Source organism: Cygnus olor, chromosome 25 (assembly GCF_009769625.2).
Source record: "Cygnus olor isolate bCygOlo1 chromosome 25, bCygOlo1.pri.v2, whole genome shotgun sequence".
In the NCBI taxonomy this organism is placed as follows: domain Eukaryota; kingdom Metazoa; phylum Chordata; class Aves; order Anseriformes; family Anatidae; genus Cygnus; species Cygnus olor.
This window is the reverse complement of record NC_049193.1, coordinates 221,071-238,649: the sequence shown is the minus strand read 5'-3', so window position 1 is coordinate 238,649 and position 17,579 is coordinate 221,071. Positions and strand designations below refer to the sequence as shown.

The 17,579-nt window shown below is 48.7% G+C and overlaps 1 protein-coding gene across 1 annotated transcript; it reads right to left on the bottom strand.

The window, feature by feature from the left end:
• Positions 1–9,596: 9,596 nt before the first annotated feature.
• On the bottom strand, positions 9,597–11,040 carry HOXB13 (homeobox B13; the record flags this gene model as incomplete). The annotated part of the gene is made up of 2 exons (XM_040536316.1): positions 9,597–9,850; positions 10,638–11,040. Coding segments are annotated over 2 exons (657 nt in total), but the record flags the coding sequence as incomplete, so codon positions are not given.
• Positions 11,041–17,579: the final 6,539 nt, after the last annotated feature.

Sequence of the window (17,579 nt, the reverse complement as noted above, 5' to 3'; positions counted from 1 at the left end):
AAGAACACTCAGCCTTAGGGTTTGAATTCATGCTGAGAACAAAGACAGACTACATTTATTTTTGTCTTTGAGGAATCTCAGACCCTTTTCTTCTAAAACTTGGGTGGGGAAGAGCTTGATTTTGAAAGAACAAGCTTGATTTTGGGAAATATTTTGAAAAATAAAATCACTTCAAGTCTAAAAACTCCATTACATTAAGGAGATTTCTTAGCTCACCTACTTTACCTCTCTGTGAAGTTTAAAGATACGTAACATAGAGGAAGGTGCTGGCAGTGGTGGGTTGTGATCAAATACCAAAAAAAAAAACAGTGTGTTTCCATTTCTGCTCTGTACATCTCACATTGTTTCATGCTTTTGTGTAACCCTAGGTTTAGTGGAATGTGTCTGAATGACGGTTGAGCACAGATGTAGGAAAAGACTGCCAAAAGCACTCCAAGAAAGGACATGGGATTGGCAATGAATAGAGCTGCATTAGCAGGAATGGAGCCTATGAGCCCTGGAATCTCACTGCAGATTTCACATCCTTTATGGACTGATGATGATGGGGAGCTTGGGAGAAAGACAGGAAATGGGGTGGCTGGTGTCCCAACATCAGCATCTCAGACATAAGCTCAGCGTTAGATTCGGCAACAAAAGCAGAGCAAGTGAGAAAACAGAAGTGAAAAATCTGAGGATAGCTCAATGGTTTGAGTTAAAAAATACCATCTCCACAGATTTACAATGACGGGGGCTTTGCTCAGTGCATGGACAACACCATGCAGATGGGCTAGGACTACTGTGAGTCCCAGATGCCAGTTGTTCAAAATGCAGCCAAATTGAGACTGAAGGGGTAAAGCAGAATAAACATAGGTGTAAGGTAAAGTGCTCTTACACTTTACAGTGAGCTATCCAGACTCAGGGACTAATAGGGCATGAAGAATGATTTATTAATCCTGATTTGCCATTTCCACTTGGAACCAGGACTGTGCATCCCTGTAGGAACGAGCTTTGTCCTTTTTCATTTGTACTGAACTGAGTCATTGTAGAGGATAAGCTTATTTGGTAATGAGAACAAAGTGATAAGACTGAGATCAGAATCTTTTTGATTGCCATCAAAAACAAGTACTAATTTCCCTGAGGTTCCTCTGAAAGTCCCCACAAAGATTCCCACCCTGGGGGACTCATCAACACCCTCCTCACCTGCTAATGGAGCAGAGGGCAGCAGTGTTCTTGGATCCAGCCATGCCCAGTCCATCTGGACAGGCAAGTGTCTGGGTCTGTTCTCAGGTGCCATGGCCAGGCTTATGCTTCCCCCTAGAAGTGCAATAGGCTGTTTGTGAGAGCAGGATGCACATAAATGACCCTAGCCTTGGAGCACCTGGACAGACTGCAGACAGAGCCGTAAGGTATCATAAAGACTAAGGTGTGTGATTTTTATGTAAACATTTATTTAGATGCCAGTTCTGTGGTCTGTTCAAGAGACTCTGTACCTGTGGCATGTTTGCTGCTGTGTACAAACTTTCATGTTTCTTTGAAAACCCTTGTAAGTTACAAGTTATTCAGGATTAAGGAGAAAGGGTTTCATGAAAACTGGAACAGAAAAACAGGAGGCCTTACCAGAGATGGTAACATACTTTAGCCAAGGATTGCCATAAAATCATTACTGACCTTCCTTTGCTTGCAAAAACCTTATGTCTGAGGAGCTGCAACACCACAGTGTTTGCTTCCCTGTTTACACAAAAGCACTTTCTCTTTTAACTGTCATTCCTCCTCTCATGGAGAGGAAGGGACCAGGGCTGGGCAAGCATGCTGCTGTGAAATACTGGAGACTGGAAATTTACTTCCTTGGGTTTTGGAAAAATATGCTGAAGCTATGTCAGTGCTAAATTCTGATGCTTGACTTCTTGGAGTGAGAAATAAGAACAAAATAATTGTTCAGAGCTTTATAATTAAGAATCAGATCTTTTTCAGGAAAATATTTTGAAATCTGGGATAAGCTGACAAAGAAAAGAAAAATGTCAGTATTTGAAATGTTTAAGAAATATGGAGATGTTAAGTACTGTTTTAAAATTGACTATTATAAAATCTAAGTGTAGATGGATGGATGTTGCAAGCAGGGTGATCCTTCAAATGACGGGAAACTCACCCTAACCTGCCATGTAATTCAAGAGAAGAATTTTAACAAGAAGCACCTGCCTGTCTCTTCTAACTCAGCACTGGCCTTTATGGCTTAACACACATTGTTAAATTTAATCAAGCACATCAGTTTACATATTGTTTCTAATGATTAAATTCTCTGTCACTGTGTTTTTTTTGTTTGTTTGTTTTGTTTTTTTTACATATAGGTGAAGGTACTGGTGGTGTATTGAATTCCAAAAAAATATCCATAAGTCAAAAACATTCAGGCTGTTTGCATGCTGTGTTCTCAATCAGTAACTTGTATACTCTCAGCACAAGCATCCAAGATTTCACACAGATGCTTTAGGAATACTGTAGACCTGAAAACATGGGCCAGTAAATGCGTTTGACCCAACAGCTGATCTGCACTTTGTGTTTGTTTGACACCAGTAGAAGCAATAGCCCAGCAAATGGTCCCAGCGGCTAGCCCTGCTCAACTGCCTGTTCCACTGGAGCCAATACACTGTGGATTGCAACCTGTTTGCTGTGAAGCCTTTCAAGTTCAGAGGGGGGGAAGTTAGTGTTGGAGGGAGGAGGGGCAGGAAGGACAGTTACTGCTTGGAAACCCCCAGCACAAAAAGATCTTGTACCACACAGCATATCTGAGGGCGCTGGACTTGCTGCTAGTGTACTGTACAGACTGGCTCACAGGCAGTAGGTTCCAGCATGTTCTAAATACATCAGACTCCTTGACCTTCATGGAGTTCATCCTGTCTTATGTTCCTTTGTTCCACGTTTCTGAATAACCCAAAATCGTGATCAAATTCCTCATCTTATACCAAGACAAATTTTCTTGGTGAATAAAAATACGAAGTCATGAATTTCCACCTCTTTCTCAACTGTCTGGCTCCGTCTCACCTTCACAGGTCTGTGGGGATTGTTTCTGGGTGCACATATGGAAAAACACATGGGCATATGCTACTTTGGCTACTGCAGGTCACTGATCTCTTGTCCATCTGAAAGACATTGCCTTAACAGGCCACTGCTTGCACAGGACAGATGGAGAGAAGAGAGACAGAATTTAATTGTAGGAGAAAACCTCTGTTGCCTGAAAGAAGCACCTCTGTTTGCACTGAAAGAAGCACCAACTCCATCCTCAGTGGAGCTGCAGCGTTATTAGGTCAGTGTTTCAGCAATGTAAACCAAGAGAGGTTGTGGATTGACAAATAGGAGAAGCTATCATAATTTTCATGCTGCAAAAAGGCTCTACTTCTTTGCTTGCAAATGTGCATGAAATGATGTTCCCAGTCTCCTCTGCACTAAACCTGGAGAGGTTGCTTTGCACTTAAACCGATGCAGGAGACTGCAGAATTTTGCTGGTGAACTTCAGCAAAATACCAGTTTTTTTCTCATCAACATAAGCCTGGAGCTTAAAGAGAGAGCTGGAGGGACATGCTGCACCAAGGCCACATGACAGAAAGAAAGGCTCACCCTTGACCTCATCAAGGCCAAATGAGTTTTACCTCTCACAACTCCTCACTTTTTAGTGCATATTTAGACCTTCTAACTTGGACAAAGGCTGGGCTGCTCAGAAATTTCATCCGAAACTGAGGTGCAATCTAGACTGATTGGAAATGGTAGGTGAGTAATAGTGACTCAGTTAGTCATGCAGTGTCTGCAGATCTCTGTCATGCCCTGTTCTGGTTGCACGTGTTGCTCTCAAAATGTCCCCCATTTTAAAGAACTTCCATTGCTGAAAGCTGTTGCTTCCAGAGCTCATCACTGAATGAGCCCCAGTGCTTTCAAAACTTTCTCAGTACAGGAAAAATGGTATTTAACATAATTTAACGATGTTTCACTTCTCATCTCTCCTGTTTCATGTAATAAAGTGCTGAAAAACAAAATGTGTTGTTTTTTGTTTTGTCTCTGGCATTCTTACTCTTTCTCTATTTTTTTCTTAGGAAAATATGCAATGCTTTTGTTTCTGATAAACTTCATAAAAAGTGGGTTCTGGGCTTAGTGTGCAGATGTGAATGTTTATGCAGGTACCTGACCCAGAGACTGCTAAAGTCAAAGGAAATTTAAAGCACTTCACTAATTTGTTGGGGGTTGGGCAGGATGAAGGCGTATAGCTATTTTAGTGGATTAAAGACAACTTTTTTCAGTAGCAGATTTCTTCCAGGTAGCCTTTTCCTACTGGAATTTTCCAAGCCAGAAATGCTTTTCTCCTCTCTTTTGCCTGCCAACAGCACTTCAGGTAAGCAATGACTGTCCCAGCAGCCTTGGTTATTTACAGCCACATTTACCATGACGATTGCAGCTGCATGGGTGCTAGAGGACAATGCTAGAAGCCCCATGTCCCACAAGGTGCTTGAAAGCTGCCTAGTCTTAAGCATGATTAATCTCCTGCATTTCATTTACCTGATGATAATGCAACAGATCCTTTCATTTGGTTGCTTTTGTTGCTTTATGAAACTGAAGATAAGCACAGCCGGGATTTTCTTTCCCTTCTCCGTGCAAAACAACGACAAAAACTGTAGTGTCATACTAACTGATGCACTGATTTCTACATATTTTTCTTCATTAGTTATTACCCTTCTTGTGGCTGTTAAGAAAGGTTTTCTTTCTTGCTAATAAAAATAAAAGCAAATGGGCATGTTCTCATAATAATTAATAAATAATAATAATCATCACAATAATAAAATCTCTGCTAGCCTTGGAACTTAAAGATTAAAATCAACCAAACGAAAACCTACATATAATGGACAAAGCTGTTTTGTTCAAAGGGACGGGAGACACGTGCAAGGTGAGCGCAGACACAACTAGGGCTCTACTCTTTCCGTGTAAAATTCTGCTTCAAAAGTGATTTTTTCCAGCCTCGGGGCCGCAGCCGCTCCCGGCGAGCTGGGATCCCACGTTCCCGTTAGATCGGAGAAAACGTTTGCGGTGCGAAAAGAATAAATCGGGCTTCTCGCCCTCGGCTCTCCGCCGGGCTCGGGTTTCTCCTCCCGCCCTGCAGGACGGCCGAGAGCGGCAGGAATCGCCTCTTTCTTGCACTGCGGTCCCGCCTGCACCCAAACCGGCGGCGATTCGGTGAAGGCGGTGGTGCAGCCTGAGCGCGGAGCGGCCGCAGGCGCGGAGCCGCCTTCCCGAGCACTGTGCTTCCCTCGCGCTCTTCCGCGGACATGCGGCGAAATGCAAATGGACAGTGGAGACAAGGTTTCCTGCTTGTTCATCTCTCGCCCTTTACAGCAAAAAATGTGTTTGGCCATCATGCTGTGGAGCTGGCAGAAATAAAGAAAAGATTGTGCTTCAAAGGAATCAAAAAGAGCCCCCTTTTCTCCTCTTTTTTATTGCAACAGAAAATCGTACATGGATCTATAATGCATATATTTCACAGTCCTAAAGTGTACATTAACATTCAGCACACGGCTCTCTTCGGTGGGAATGAAATGGTTTTGAGCGCTGTTTAACAAAAACCAATTCAAAAACCATGACTATATTGAATTTCAGCTTGAAAAATCGAAATATTTCTCACTTGGAAGCCGGCTTCTGTACATTAGAGCAAGAACTCTAACGAGAAGAGAGGTTTAGTAGCTGTTTAGGAAATATTTTATCGCAGTGGCTCTTCCACAGTGGCGTGAGACTCATCATTGGTGAGTTTGCTTGCAGACAATAAACCTGTTTCATCTTATTTTCTTTTATATAAGGCAATTGTCATCTAACGGAGAAGGATAAAGCTGATTCCAGTATAAATTTAATAATATTTTGCTTTTGTACAGAGTGTAACGATATAATTTATCTAAAAGACATTTCCTGACACTGCTTTGTAATAAAGAGTTTTATCTTATTTTTATTGGGTGTAACTACAATGAAAAATTTCCTGGTTTGTGTACAGGTGTAAAACTGCATGATGGTGTACAGCGGCACACTCCCTAAGAAGTCACATCGTCTTCGTGTTTGAAAAACAGTACAAAATAGGAAAGAGAGACAGAGAGATGGGGGAAGAAAGAGAGACTCAGAAATCCCGGAGATTCCTTTTATATTGTATTTTATTTTTGGACTCAGATTAGGAAAGAAAAGGAGTCAGGATATAAAAAATGCACCTTTAATTCTGTCATGAGGTTTAGATAGGATTCTGTTATGAGCTGCATAAAGGAGAAGCAGGGAAATGCACAGAGCAGTCTGAGGTCCTTGTTAATGACATCTCATCAAGATGCTTGTAAGACCCAAGAATGTTTACAACGTGGGCTCAAGTTCAATGACAAAATCCTTTGAAGGGGGAAAAAAAAAAAAGTCCAGACACTTTGTGCAATGGGAATGAACTTGAACAAAAGAAAGGAGTCAAAGGCTGGGGGAAAGAGGAGGAGGCATGAAGGAAGGACTTGGAAGACGTTTCCCCACAATTTCTATCTTTTGCTTGTTCATGGGTGTATCTGTGTTACACTTTAATTTGACTGACCAAAAAAAAAAAAAAAAAAGAGGGAAGGGGAAGGGGAAGCAGAAGGATGCCATACTCGCAGACCTTGCGGAACCGGGCGCGGCACACCTCACCTGCTGAGAAGCACCTTGGGGCGGGCGGGCCGGTGGATGAGGGCGCTTCTCCAATAACCGTGTTTTAAAACCAGCGCTCTTACTAAAACCATACCTGAGGCCCCCGCCCACCCTGGACCTCCTAGGGCTGCTCTGCCCCGGTTTTGGGGTTGCTCTGCCCCAGGTTTTCTGATTTTCAAGTTCAATGGCAAAGGGAGGGGGCCGGGAGCCTTCACCTGGCCCCGGCAGCGGCTCCTTCCCGGAGTTTTACGAGAATGTTAGGACTTTCTTGCCTTTTGCTGAGGCCGCCGCGTAAAGGTTTTACAGCTCTCCCCGAGACTTCCCTCCTCCCCTTCCCATCTGCATTTTCCGCCTCGGATTCGGGGCCGGAGCGGAGGACAGGGATGGGGGGGGGGGGGAGTCATGTCTCCCACTCTCAGCCCACTTCTCCAGGAGGAGGGGGAGGCAGCAATCCTAACGGGGCTGGAGGTGTCTGGGGTCCACCCACCACGTTTCCAGACGTTCCAGTGCACGTTTTGGGACATCAGTGAAAGACCCCAGCTGTAAAAAAGAATGGGAAAAAGAAACATGTCTGTAAAATGATTAACCCTTAACTTGCAATAGAGGGGCACTTTAAGAGGATAATCCATTTCCAAACCCTTGAGTAGACCTGGTTTCTTTTGAAGTCACTCGCAGGTACAGGCCGTTGGAGATCACAGACGGATTTCTTTTTTGTTTTATCGTATTATTTGTTTTTCTTTGGGGAATATCCGAGGGACTTCTTATCGGCTAAAGCCGCTTCTGTACGGCCCCTACAGAGGCATGGAAATCAGGGCTAGAGATTCATTACCGGTCATACAGGCTTAAAGAAAAAGATACTTTTGAGATTCTCATCAACCAGCACGTCCAGGAAAGCAGAACAAACCCTTCGAGACGCTTTCCAGAGTGGCGGGAACGGAGGGTGCAGCCGCGAGTCGGTGAACCTCCGACCCTCCCTCCCAGCCAGAAACTGGAAAACAAATTTAAAACAAAACAAAACAACAAAAAAAGCAGAATGCCCCAACTGGTTCAAAACAGAGCAATTCGGAGCAGAATCTGGATGGGGAAGAGCGAAGTGTAGTCGGTCCCCGCACGACAGCGCCTGCGACCCTGTCCGAAGCCCGAGGAGCGTTACAGCCGAGCGCAGAAGCCTTCGTGTCTCCGCGGCGTTCCCCGAACGTTTCCGCGCCCCCGCCGTCCGTCTCACCCGTTTTGCTCCTTTTTCACCTTTATTTTGCCGTGCCAGAGCCGGGGCCGGGGCCGGGCTGCCCCGCGTGCCATTGGCTCCCCCGCCTCGCTCCCCGTGACGTCACGGCGGAGGGGCGCCCGCCCGTGTCCGCCCCCCCCCCCCCCCCCCGCGGGGCTCGGGGCGAAAACACCGGGGGGGAACGCGCAAAAACGGGGAGAGCGCGGCCGGCCCCAGCTTGTTCCCTGCCAGGGACCTGATGGGAGCCTGCGCCTGCCCCTGCCTGCAATATTTAATACATGTGTTGTTGGAAACGGGCGAAATCGCTGCCTAAAATAGCCATTAATTAGGGCACGCTGCGGCTTAATGCTCCGAATCTGTGAAAGAAAAGGCAGGAAAAATTAAAAAAATAAACGCGGGTTGTGGCAACGGTGTTTTGAAGTTTATTCGTCCTTTCAGAGGCTGTTTTGGGGTTTACAGGCAGACTTAAACACGACGCTGATGCGGGGACTCTTCAAGGCAACACTCCGCTGCCTTTAAACACCGAGATATTGAACAGATTCTGTACGTGGTTTGCAATCGTGCACCGAGCCCTTCCCCGAAGCCGTAAAATACAAGTGCAGAGAAGAGAGCATGTTTGAGTACTTCCACCCTATTTATGCTGTTGTAAACGATCACAAAGTTTCTTAATATTAAACAATATTATTCAGTAATATACGAAGGTTATCTCTGACATGCTATGAAACGTATCGCTATAATTCTGCATTATTAAGAGAAGGAAAATGTGGATACAAATATACGTATATATGCACAAACGAAACCATCTATGAAATTATACGAATTGCATTTACCTGTATCAAAATATATTCAGGAACATACTTGTAAGTGTATGTATATATGTGCGTATACAAACACGTGTATATATATTTATATCCACACAGCTGGTTACTATATTGCATGTATATACGTGCATATGTTTGGGTATCTGGGTACATATAAACACACGAACACTGATATCATATACGATAAAAGGTAAAATAATGCATAATCCTATATATGTGCATACCTATATGTATATTTTATATATAACAGCACAAAACGTATTACGTGCCTTCATAAATGTATGTCTATGTGTGCATGTTGTACACATGTACTGTGCATTCACGCAAAACCGCACGTTTATACCAATAAGAAAAAATCACGTGTGTTTCTATGTAACATACCTGGAGTATACACACACATTTTGATACTTCTGCCTGCAATTAAGGAAATTTTATTTTTACGCTCTAAATACAGCTTTTCTTCTCTAAAGACCAAATTCCTTGTGAAATCCCCCACCCCTCCGCCCTGGTCAGCCCGCTCCTGCACGGAGGCGAGACAGAAGTTGCGTGTTTGGGGTTAATTAAAGCAATTAATTATTTTTTTTTTGAACGCTCTGAGGATGCAGTTCAAACAAAAGCGGTAAGACGGAGAGCACGATGTCTATAGCGACGTTGTAAGACGAGAGGGCCCTCTGCGTGCAGACCGGGCAGGAACGTTGCATCTTCTTAAGTTGCCCTCATTGGAGGCTGGGTTTAACTCCTCGGGAACAGAGCCGAGCGGTGCCCAGCGCCCCGAGCTGCACCGGGCGGCGGGGATGGTGCGGCCCGCCCCGGGCGCCGCTCGCTCTCGCCGCTGAAGGAGCCGGAGTCCCCTTGCAGGCTGGGACTCTTCGGGGCTGCGGTGCGGGGTGGCCGTGTCCTCACGGAGTGCTGCTGCTTTTGATTTTGGCGACGACTTTCTTCTCTTTCACCCGCCTGTTCTGGAACCAGATGGTAATCTGTCTCTCTGTGAGGTTGGTGGCAGCGGAGATCTTCCTCCTTTTGTCACGGGTGATGAATTTGCTGCTGGCGTACTCCTTCTCCAGCTCCTTCAGCTGCCCCTTGCTGTAGGGGACCCTCTTCTTGCGTCCCCGGCGGAAGGAGCAGCCGTCGGAGGGTAGCTGCGTGGTGGCGTCTGGGCGCAGGGAGAGACGGGTCTGAGTGATGCCAGGGCCCGGGGGGTCGGTGGGCGGGCATCCCCACCCCTTCACCCCCGGCACCCCTCTCCCACCGGCTTTTCCTCACAGCAGCAGCACCTTTTCCCTGCCTCCCCATTTCTTCCCTCGAGCCTCTCTGTCTCCTGACAATTTCTTTCCTAATGGAAGTCAGCTTTTTTCTTCGCTAAATGTATTCATATCTAACTGTTTTTTGGGGGAGGGGGAAGGGGACAAGACTCCACGTAACAGCAACCGACGTGAGAGAGCTGATACGACGTGCGCTGATTCAACGCGTACTCGCTCCGCGGGTTCAGCGCGTAACGCGGGGCCGGTGAACGGCCGAGCAGGGCCGGGGCAAGTTCACTCCCACCGCCGTGGCATGGGCAGCGGACGTGGGGCATGGGCATGGCCCCCCTATTCTCAGGACCACGTACACCCAGCCTTTAAACCAGCTCCGTCCCGTTGCTTGCGGACTGCGGCTGGCCCCCAGCTACCCGGATCGTTCCTGAACCCGGATTGTATCACCGATTGCCTCCGTTCTGAGAGGGCGATGAGTTGCAAAGAGCAGTGTTAATCTAAATTGCTGGTTTTGAAGCCTGCCTACCGACTAGAGTGGAATTGCTCACGAACAAGCTTTACTGGAGCTGCAGTAGCAGCTCCCCAGGAGGTTATTTGAAGCTGTGATCCCAACTACCCGCACGCACGGTGAGCACCCCACACCTCCCCTCTCCCAGCCCCTCCGCAGCTCCAGCCCAGGGACTTTACCTGCAAAGGCGGATTTCAGGAGGTACCCAGCCTGGCCCTGCTCTTTGGGGCAGCACATCTGGCCGCTCCAGCTGCCGCCCAGAGCCCACGGCTGGTGGTAACCGTCCACGGGCAGCAGCGTCTCATGTCGTGCCTCCCCGGGGCCGCCCAGCCCCGGCACCACCGACACGTCCAGGTACCCGGCGACGGGCTGGTAGGGGGCCCCGTAGCTGGGGTAGAAGGCGAACTCCGCGGGGCGGCTCTGGAAGTCCTCGCTGCTCGCGGGGGGGTCCAGGTACTTCTCGGGGGTGAAGGGGCCCTGGGCCGGGCCAGTTTTGAGGGCGCTGCGGGCGACGCGGCAGGAGTAGTAGCCGCTGCCGAAGTATCCGTAGGGCAGCGGGGCGGAGGCGGCGGGGCCCGGCGGGGCGGCGGGGCCCGGCGGGGCGGCCAGGCACGGCTTGGCCGGCTCCTCCGCCGGGTAGCTGGGGTTCATCCCGGGGGGAGGCGAAGGGCCGCCGAGAGCCGGGGCGGGGGGCAGGCCCCTGCCTTGGCCGCCTGCGAAGCCCCCGGCTGCCAGGAGCCCCTCGAGGCCCGAGGGGGCGCGGGGCTCCGGAGGCTGCATGCGGGGAGGCGCGGGGGATGGGGCATGGGGAGAAGCTGCTCGACAGCACCCGGGAGCTGTCCGAGGGGGGTCCCCGGATCTTTTTAAAAGGCTGTGAGCTGCCGAGAGCTGCCTTTCCCCGCCGGGCTGTCCTGACGCAATGGCCAGGGCCTGCCTCATTGGCTGCTGCTCGGGGGAAAAAGGACGGAGAAGGAAGGAAAAAAAAAAAAAAAAAACAAAACACCTCCCCCTAACCCCTCCAGTCCTAATAAACCCTGGCTGCAGAAATAGCGAAAATACTTTTATTGCAATAGAAGGAGGAGGGAGGAACCCCCCAAGCACGTGACAGGTGGGTACACAGGAGGTGCCTCTTGCATCATGTCCCCCCCCCAAAAAAAAAGTAGAGGGACGAATTAAGTTGGGGGGGGGGGGGGGGGGGGAGGGAGGATCGAAAACAGTGAGAGGGAGCAGTCCTGGAAAAAAAATAAAGGCTCAGACTAAAGCCATCTTTCAGCGATGTCTCCCCTTCTTCCCACACAGGTCCGAGGGTTTCTGCCTTTGCAAAAAATCCGGCCTGACTTGGGGATACCTGAGGACCCCTTTGGGCCCTCAGCTTTGCTCTCCGTGAGGCTGTGGAGAACCGGCACTGCCGTGGGACAGGGCTTCCCCTCTGCCCCTGCCTTGCTCTCCACTCATGCTCAGGGATTGTGTCCCATTGTCACACATATGCACCCCAATCTTTCCCATGCAGACAAAAAAATAAAAATAAAAATAAAAATAAAAAACAAGGAGAGGAAAGAAAAATAACTGCAAAGAGTGGGAAAAAAAAATCTCCTTGCACACAGCTATTGCCTCTTTGCATAGTGCTGGCGTGGAACTGGGCCTGGTCTGCAGGTCAGTATGGATCCCAGGTAAGTAGCTCAAAGGGAAAGAGTTTTGAAAAGAGGGTGGAAAAATAATACAGAGACCCCTTTGGGCCCCAGAGTAACAGGCAGGTGGAGAGACAGGCAGAAGAGGTAAAGACAGGTGGATGTAGAGGTAAGGGATTACATCAGCATGGAAAAGTTTGGAGTAAATACGATGAGGCCTGTGCATAAGTGCTTATTAATAAGTCTTTTGGGTACATGCATTTTTCATCAGCTGTACACACAGTATAAACACACACAGCCTCATTTCTCCCTCCTGTTTCTGTTTTTCTCCCAAAGGCCTTTGTCTGGTGGAAACTTTCACCACAGTTACTCAAATAACAGTTGAGTTCATGCCGTGTTTCTGCATCGTTTCCTTCTCGCAAAGAGATCAACTCAAGAAATCGAGATTTTCTCCTTGCTTATTGACAAATTATAGAAAAACTGCTCCCTCTGTCATGTCTTTAGGCCACCAAATCATGATCCTTCTTCCCGGAGGAGCTGCATCAGCCTTTCACACGCAGAGACAGAAAAAACGTCAGGAAATAGGGATTGTGATGCTGGGCCAGGCGTATGGGAGCGTTACCGTGCCCGAAATGCCTCCCCGGGGGGACCCCCCCAGGCTTGTGGGAGGTAAATCCCGCGCCGTGTCCGTTCCGGAGCCACTTGGCGGTGCCCAAATGGACACGATGGAGAAACACCAGCTTGACAAAGCCCCTGGCTTGTGGCCTCCTACCTGTGTATGTGTCTGGGGAGGCTGGGTGAGGGGCGTTCAGCCTGCCGGGGCCGGGCTGCGGCCCCGGGGGCAGCACCCGCCGAGCCGAGGGGGTAGGACTGGCTCGATCACCTCCAACCCGACGCGGAAAAGCCCCGTTCGCTGTAGCAGGCTGCCTCCCCCCTCCCATACCGCTCCTTTCAGCTCTGGAGATCTGCGAGGGGGGTTCCCGCACCGCTTCCTTGCCCGCCGCGTTTCGCTTGAAAACAGCTGAACCACAGCGCAAAGCTGAGCCCCCAGTCTCGGCTCCTCGCTCGGCCCTTCTTTCTCTCTTTTGTTAAAAATCTCGGAGTCTTGCTGAATCCGATGATTTTCTTTTCCAGAAGAAAAAAAAATCAGAGGAAAGAAAAGAAAAAAAAATAAGTCCTGTCTTTTTAGCCTTCACCTTTCCGATTTCAGAGCTTCTTTCTTCCCTTTCTGTAGTTTAACGACTGCACTCCTTCTTTGACGCTCTTTTTATGCTCTGCCCCTGCCCTCTCCCCGTTTGCTTTGAACCAGCGCTCACAACTCGGGCGCTGTGACAAGGCGGCCGCGACGGTCGGCCAAGTGTTTGTCGACGGGGCCGCAGCTCCCCCGCGTCTCGCGGTGCTCCTTCACAGGAAGGTCGGGTTTAATCCGGAGGTCAAGGCCAAGTTGAAAGTTAAGGGCCTGTTTACTTCGGGGGCTTCTCTGCGGCGGGAGCTGCGGCCGCCGTCGGGGCTGCTCCGTGGGTCCCGGCGGCTGCGAGGAACGGACCCGCGGCGGCTTTGCGGGAGGAACCTCCGAGGTGGCCCGGACTGAGACTGAAGGGGGATCCACGGACAAAGCGACTGGCTGCAGATTTTCCTGCTAGTTTGTGTCATTTTATTTATCTTTATTGTTTATTCAAAGCGCGGAAAAAAAGGAGTGGGATCCACCATCAGAAGCACCCAGGCAGCCCAACGCGCACAGAAACCCTCATTAACAGAGGGAAAGGAAACGCTGATTTTCGGAAATGTGATTTCACTCCGTTTCACAGAAACCCTCGAGCAGGCCGGTGCGTGGCATTTCGCAGCCGGCAGACCCTGCCGCGCTGCTCCGGCAGAAGCAGCCTCGCCTCTGCCTTCCGCGGGTGCAGCGGCCGCAAGAGCAGCGTCGGAGAGGACTTTGGCTTTCCACCTGGCTCCGCGAGAATTTGCACTTGGGCTAATTTATTTATCGGCATTACCGTTTTTCGGATTTGTGTCATACCGCGTGCTTCTGAGATCTCGATTCCCTTCAGCTATTCTTCTTTATAACATGTTGCGAAAATTTTAAGCCCACTTTGCCGTGGAAATAGTTTAGTGAGGCTTCCAAACTGATAATAACATTTCCGTTCTTCGACGATTTTACGCAGAAAATTCAGTGTAATATTTTATGTCACAATAAAGCAAGAGGAACGTTATTATTTTAAAAGAAAAGAGTGATTTCTTTTACCAGTTCCTCTCTTCTCGTGACAATCGTGCTTAAAATTATTAAAAACGCTTATTAGTTTGCAACTATTCTGCTATTTTATTCTCGATAGGATCCATTTAATATTTATGTCATCTGGAATCTGAAAAAGCTTTGAAATAACTCCTAACTGTCTGTAAATTTTTTAAGCAATTGAATTTGAAGTCGTTGTTACAAAATACGAGGGAAAAAAATCAAAACCAACCCGAACCCCCAAGCAGTTTGAAAGGGAAAAATTGGAACTACTTAAAGACTTAACGTTTGGAAATAATCAATTGTTGGAAAATTGAATTCTGGGTCTGGAAGGGAGCCCAGCTCTTTGGTTTCTGATTTTGGCAATATTTCTGGGAAGAAAAATCAAATAAAGGCAAACATTTTGATCTTTTTTTTTTTTTTTTTTTTTTCCCCTTCACCGCCGGCCGCTCCTCTGCTCCTTTCCCACCCCACAGGCATCCCCGGAAGCCCAGGGGTGGTAGGTGCGAATATTTCTCTCCCTGGTGACTGGAGGGCCAGAATCTGCACTTTATAGCACATTTCTCTTGGATCCTTTGAACAAATCAGCTGGCATGGGAACAGAGAGCATGGCCTGACTCCTCTTTGCTTCTTTTATCCCTGTATATTGTTGCCACTCCATGCTGAAGCCCTGGCCGAGCCCCAGGCGCCACAATCACTGCAGCACATTTTTGCACACACACCCTTTTTGGGGTGAAATATGAGGTGACTTCAAACTCGTGGCGTTTTGTTTAATCCGGTTCTCCCCATCCCTGAACCCTCCAGGTCTCCTCTCGCCTCCCCAGCCTTGACTGGTGGCTTCTTCCATGCCTCATTTTCCCTTTGAGGAACCCGGAAGGCTGAGTGCTGATGTGCACCACTTGTGTCTTGCTCTTGGACTGTCAAACCTGAAATCTCCAGTTTGGGTCCATACTTCCCTTTTGCCAAAATGTGAAAATGAAACCCTGGGTTGTTCCCTGAAAACTGCAGCTGTCAGTGCCCCAAACCCTGACGTTCCCTCAGAAAATGCCCCCCTTCCAACTTCCCCCTGCCCATCTCCTGCATCCTGTCCTGCAGCCCTGGCCTCTCCCACACCAAGCTCCTCAGGCTGGGAGGCTGAAACCTCAGTGGGGGCCAACTCTGTACTCCTCCTCCCACCATAAGAGGAAGAAGCATAGATGGAGTCCACGATGACTTTTCCTGCAGGGCGGAAGCCCGAGGAAAGTGGAGGGGATGTGTCCTGGGTGCAGCTTATGAGGCAAATGCTCCTGCCCTGGAGCAGAGATACAAAATATAAATGTGCATCTGCTGCTGCAAATAGAGATGTCTGCACATCCTCGGCCTGGAAACAGCCTCATAAACATTCCCGTGTGTCCCTGTTTGTGTCAGCTCTATGTACAATCCAGCTCTTCAAGTGCACTTCCTTTAAATATGGCAAGATGTGCATCTCTGCAAACCCCTTCCACATACCCCTATGTGTGTGTACATGTACGTGCAGCATGCACTGTGGCTGTGCATCCTGTTGAGTGTCCCACCCAGATGGAGCAACCCTTTAGCCTGAGCATGTGTCCCTGCTTGGCACCGAGCCCAGCAATGTGCACCCACCACTGCACGCACCACAGCCCTGCTCATGTAGGGCCTTGCCCCAGGGACTAACTTGGTGTTCCCCAAGTCCCTGCTCAGCTAAAGCAATTTATTTCAGTTGTTGTGGGATAAAAGGGGAATTATTTTGTGCATGGTGTTTAAGCCTTGCTTCTGATGTTCAATTCATTAGGAACTGTCATATTCCTTTGCACTGGTCTCTGCTCTCTACTGCTGATGGGAGCCTGCAGCAGGGTGTGGGTTCTGCAGGCAGCCTGCAAAGGGGCACAGCTTGATGACATGCATGGAAGGGCTCACAATAAGGCAAATTTTGGGTAGAATCAGGAGTAGTTTGAGACTTGTTCTAAAAAATGTGCCTGAGACTGGGATCCCCCTGAGGAAGGTGAACCTAGGTGGTTATCCAGACAGGTCAGGAGCAGCTCTCCCACACCAGGCATGCTGCTGCCAGGGCAGCCTGGAGGCGGGAACCAGAGTAATCCCCTTCCCTATAGGCAAGTTTGTTCACATGCTGAGGAAGGCTGTGGGGCAGCAGTAGGGCTCTGACTGCAGAGATCTGCCCAAACTTACTGCAGCTGTTGAAGCTCTTTATGCCTCTGATTCCCAGGTGGGACCGTGCCTCCTCTCTAGCCAGGCTCCACTGCAATTGATCACTTTCAATTCTAGCTTCTCTGATAATTCAGAGATTTCTTCCTAGGACAGAAAGCTAAACATGGGACCTTTGTGTTTTGGACCAAGCCACCAACATGGTCATCTCCACCAATGGCTAAGCTCTAACTCACGTACCAGGCGTGATTCATGTCATACATTCAGGAATGTCTTACTGAGTTCAGTAGGATGACCATAAGCCAAGCAAGATGGGTGATGTGGGTGATGGCTGCTTCAGCCCCAGGCTGGATACAGAGGTGCACTGACAAGCAGGATGGTGACTGAGGTCCTCAGACCCTGCAGTGCCCATAGCAATGGGAATTATGCTTCCTGCTATTCATGGCAAAACTATCCAGGTCTTTGGGACTATGGGCTTCAGAGCAGACAAAATACTGGGGACCTGAACCAGTGTACCTCCTCAAGGCAGTCACACTGGAAATGCCACATGGAGATGTCCAGGGCACAACATTGCTGGCTGTGCAGTACAAGTTGTGGCACTTCACAGTCAGTGGAAATCTGGGACAATATATATATTTTTTTTTGGCTGAACTGTGTATGCTTTTTACCTGCACTGCTAGGAGAGATTTGTATATATCCAAAAAGTGGCCAGGTGATTGACTCAGGCTTACTCTGCCTTCCTGAGTTAGGTGGTGGATTGATAGTGCCTAAGGAGAGTTACCTATAAGCACAGAGGTGGGCTCAGTGTCCCCTGGCTAGAGCAGAAACCATAACAAGTTTTTTGGGAGACATTTGTGATTAGTAGACATTACTGTAGCCACAGGGAAGCGGGTTCTTGCATTGCCCTCACCACTGCCACTGCCAGGCCAGATCTGGGGAGGTCTCTCCCGTCTTCCCTACCCACCCTGAGAACTCTAGGGGTGGAGATTCAGACACATGCATTGTGGCATAGGGTGATTCCCAATGAGAACAGATGACTGCAGTGTGGAAAGACACCAGCCATCATGACTGGACTGGCTCCACTGCATCCTGGGCTG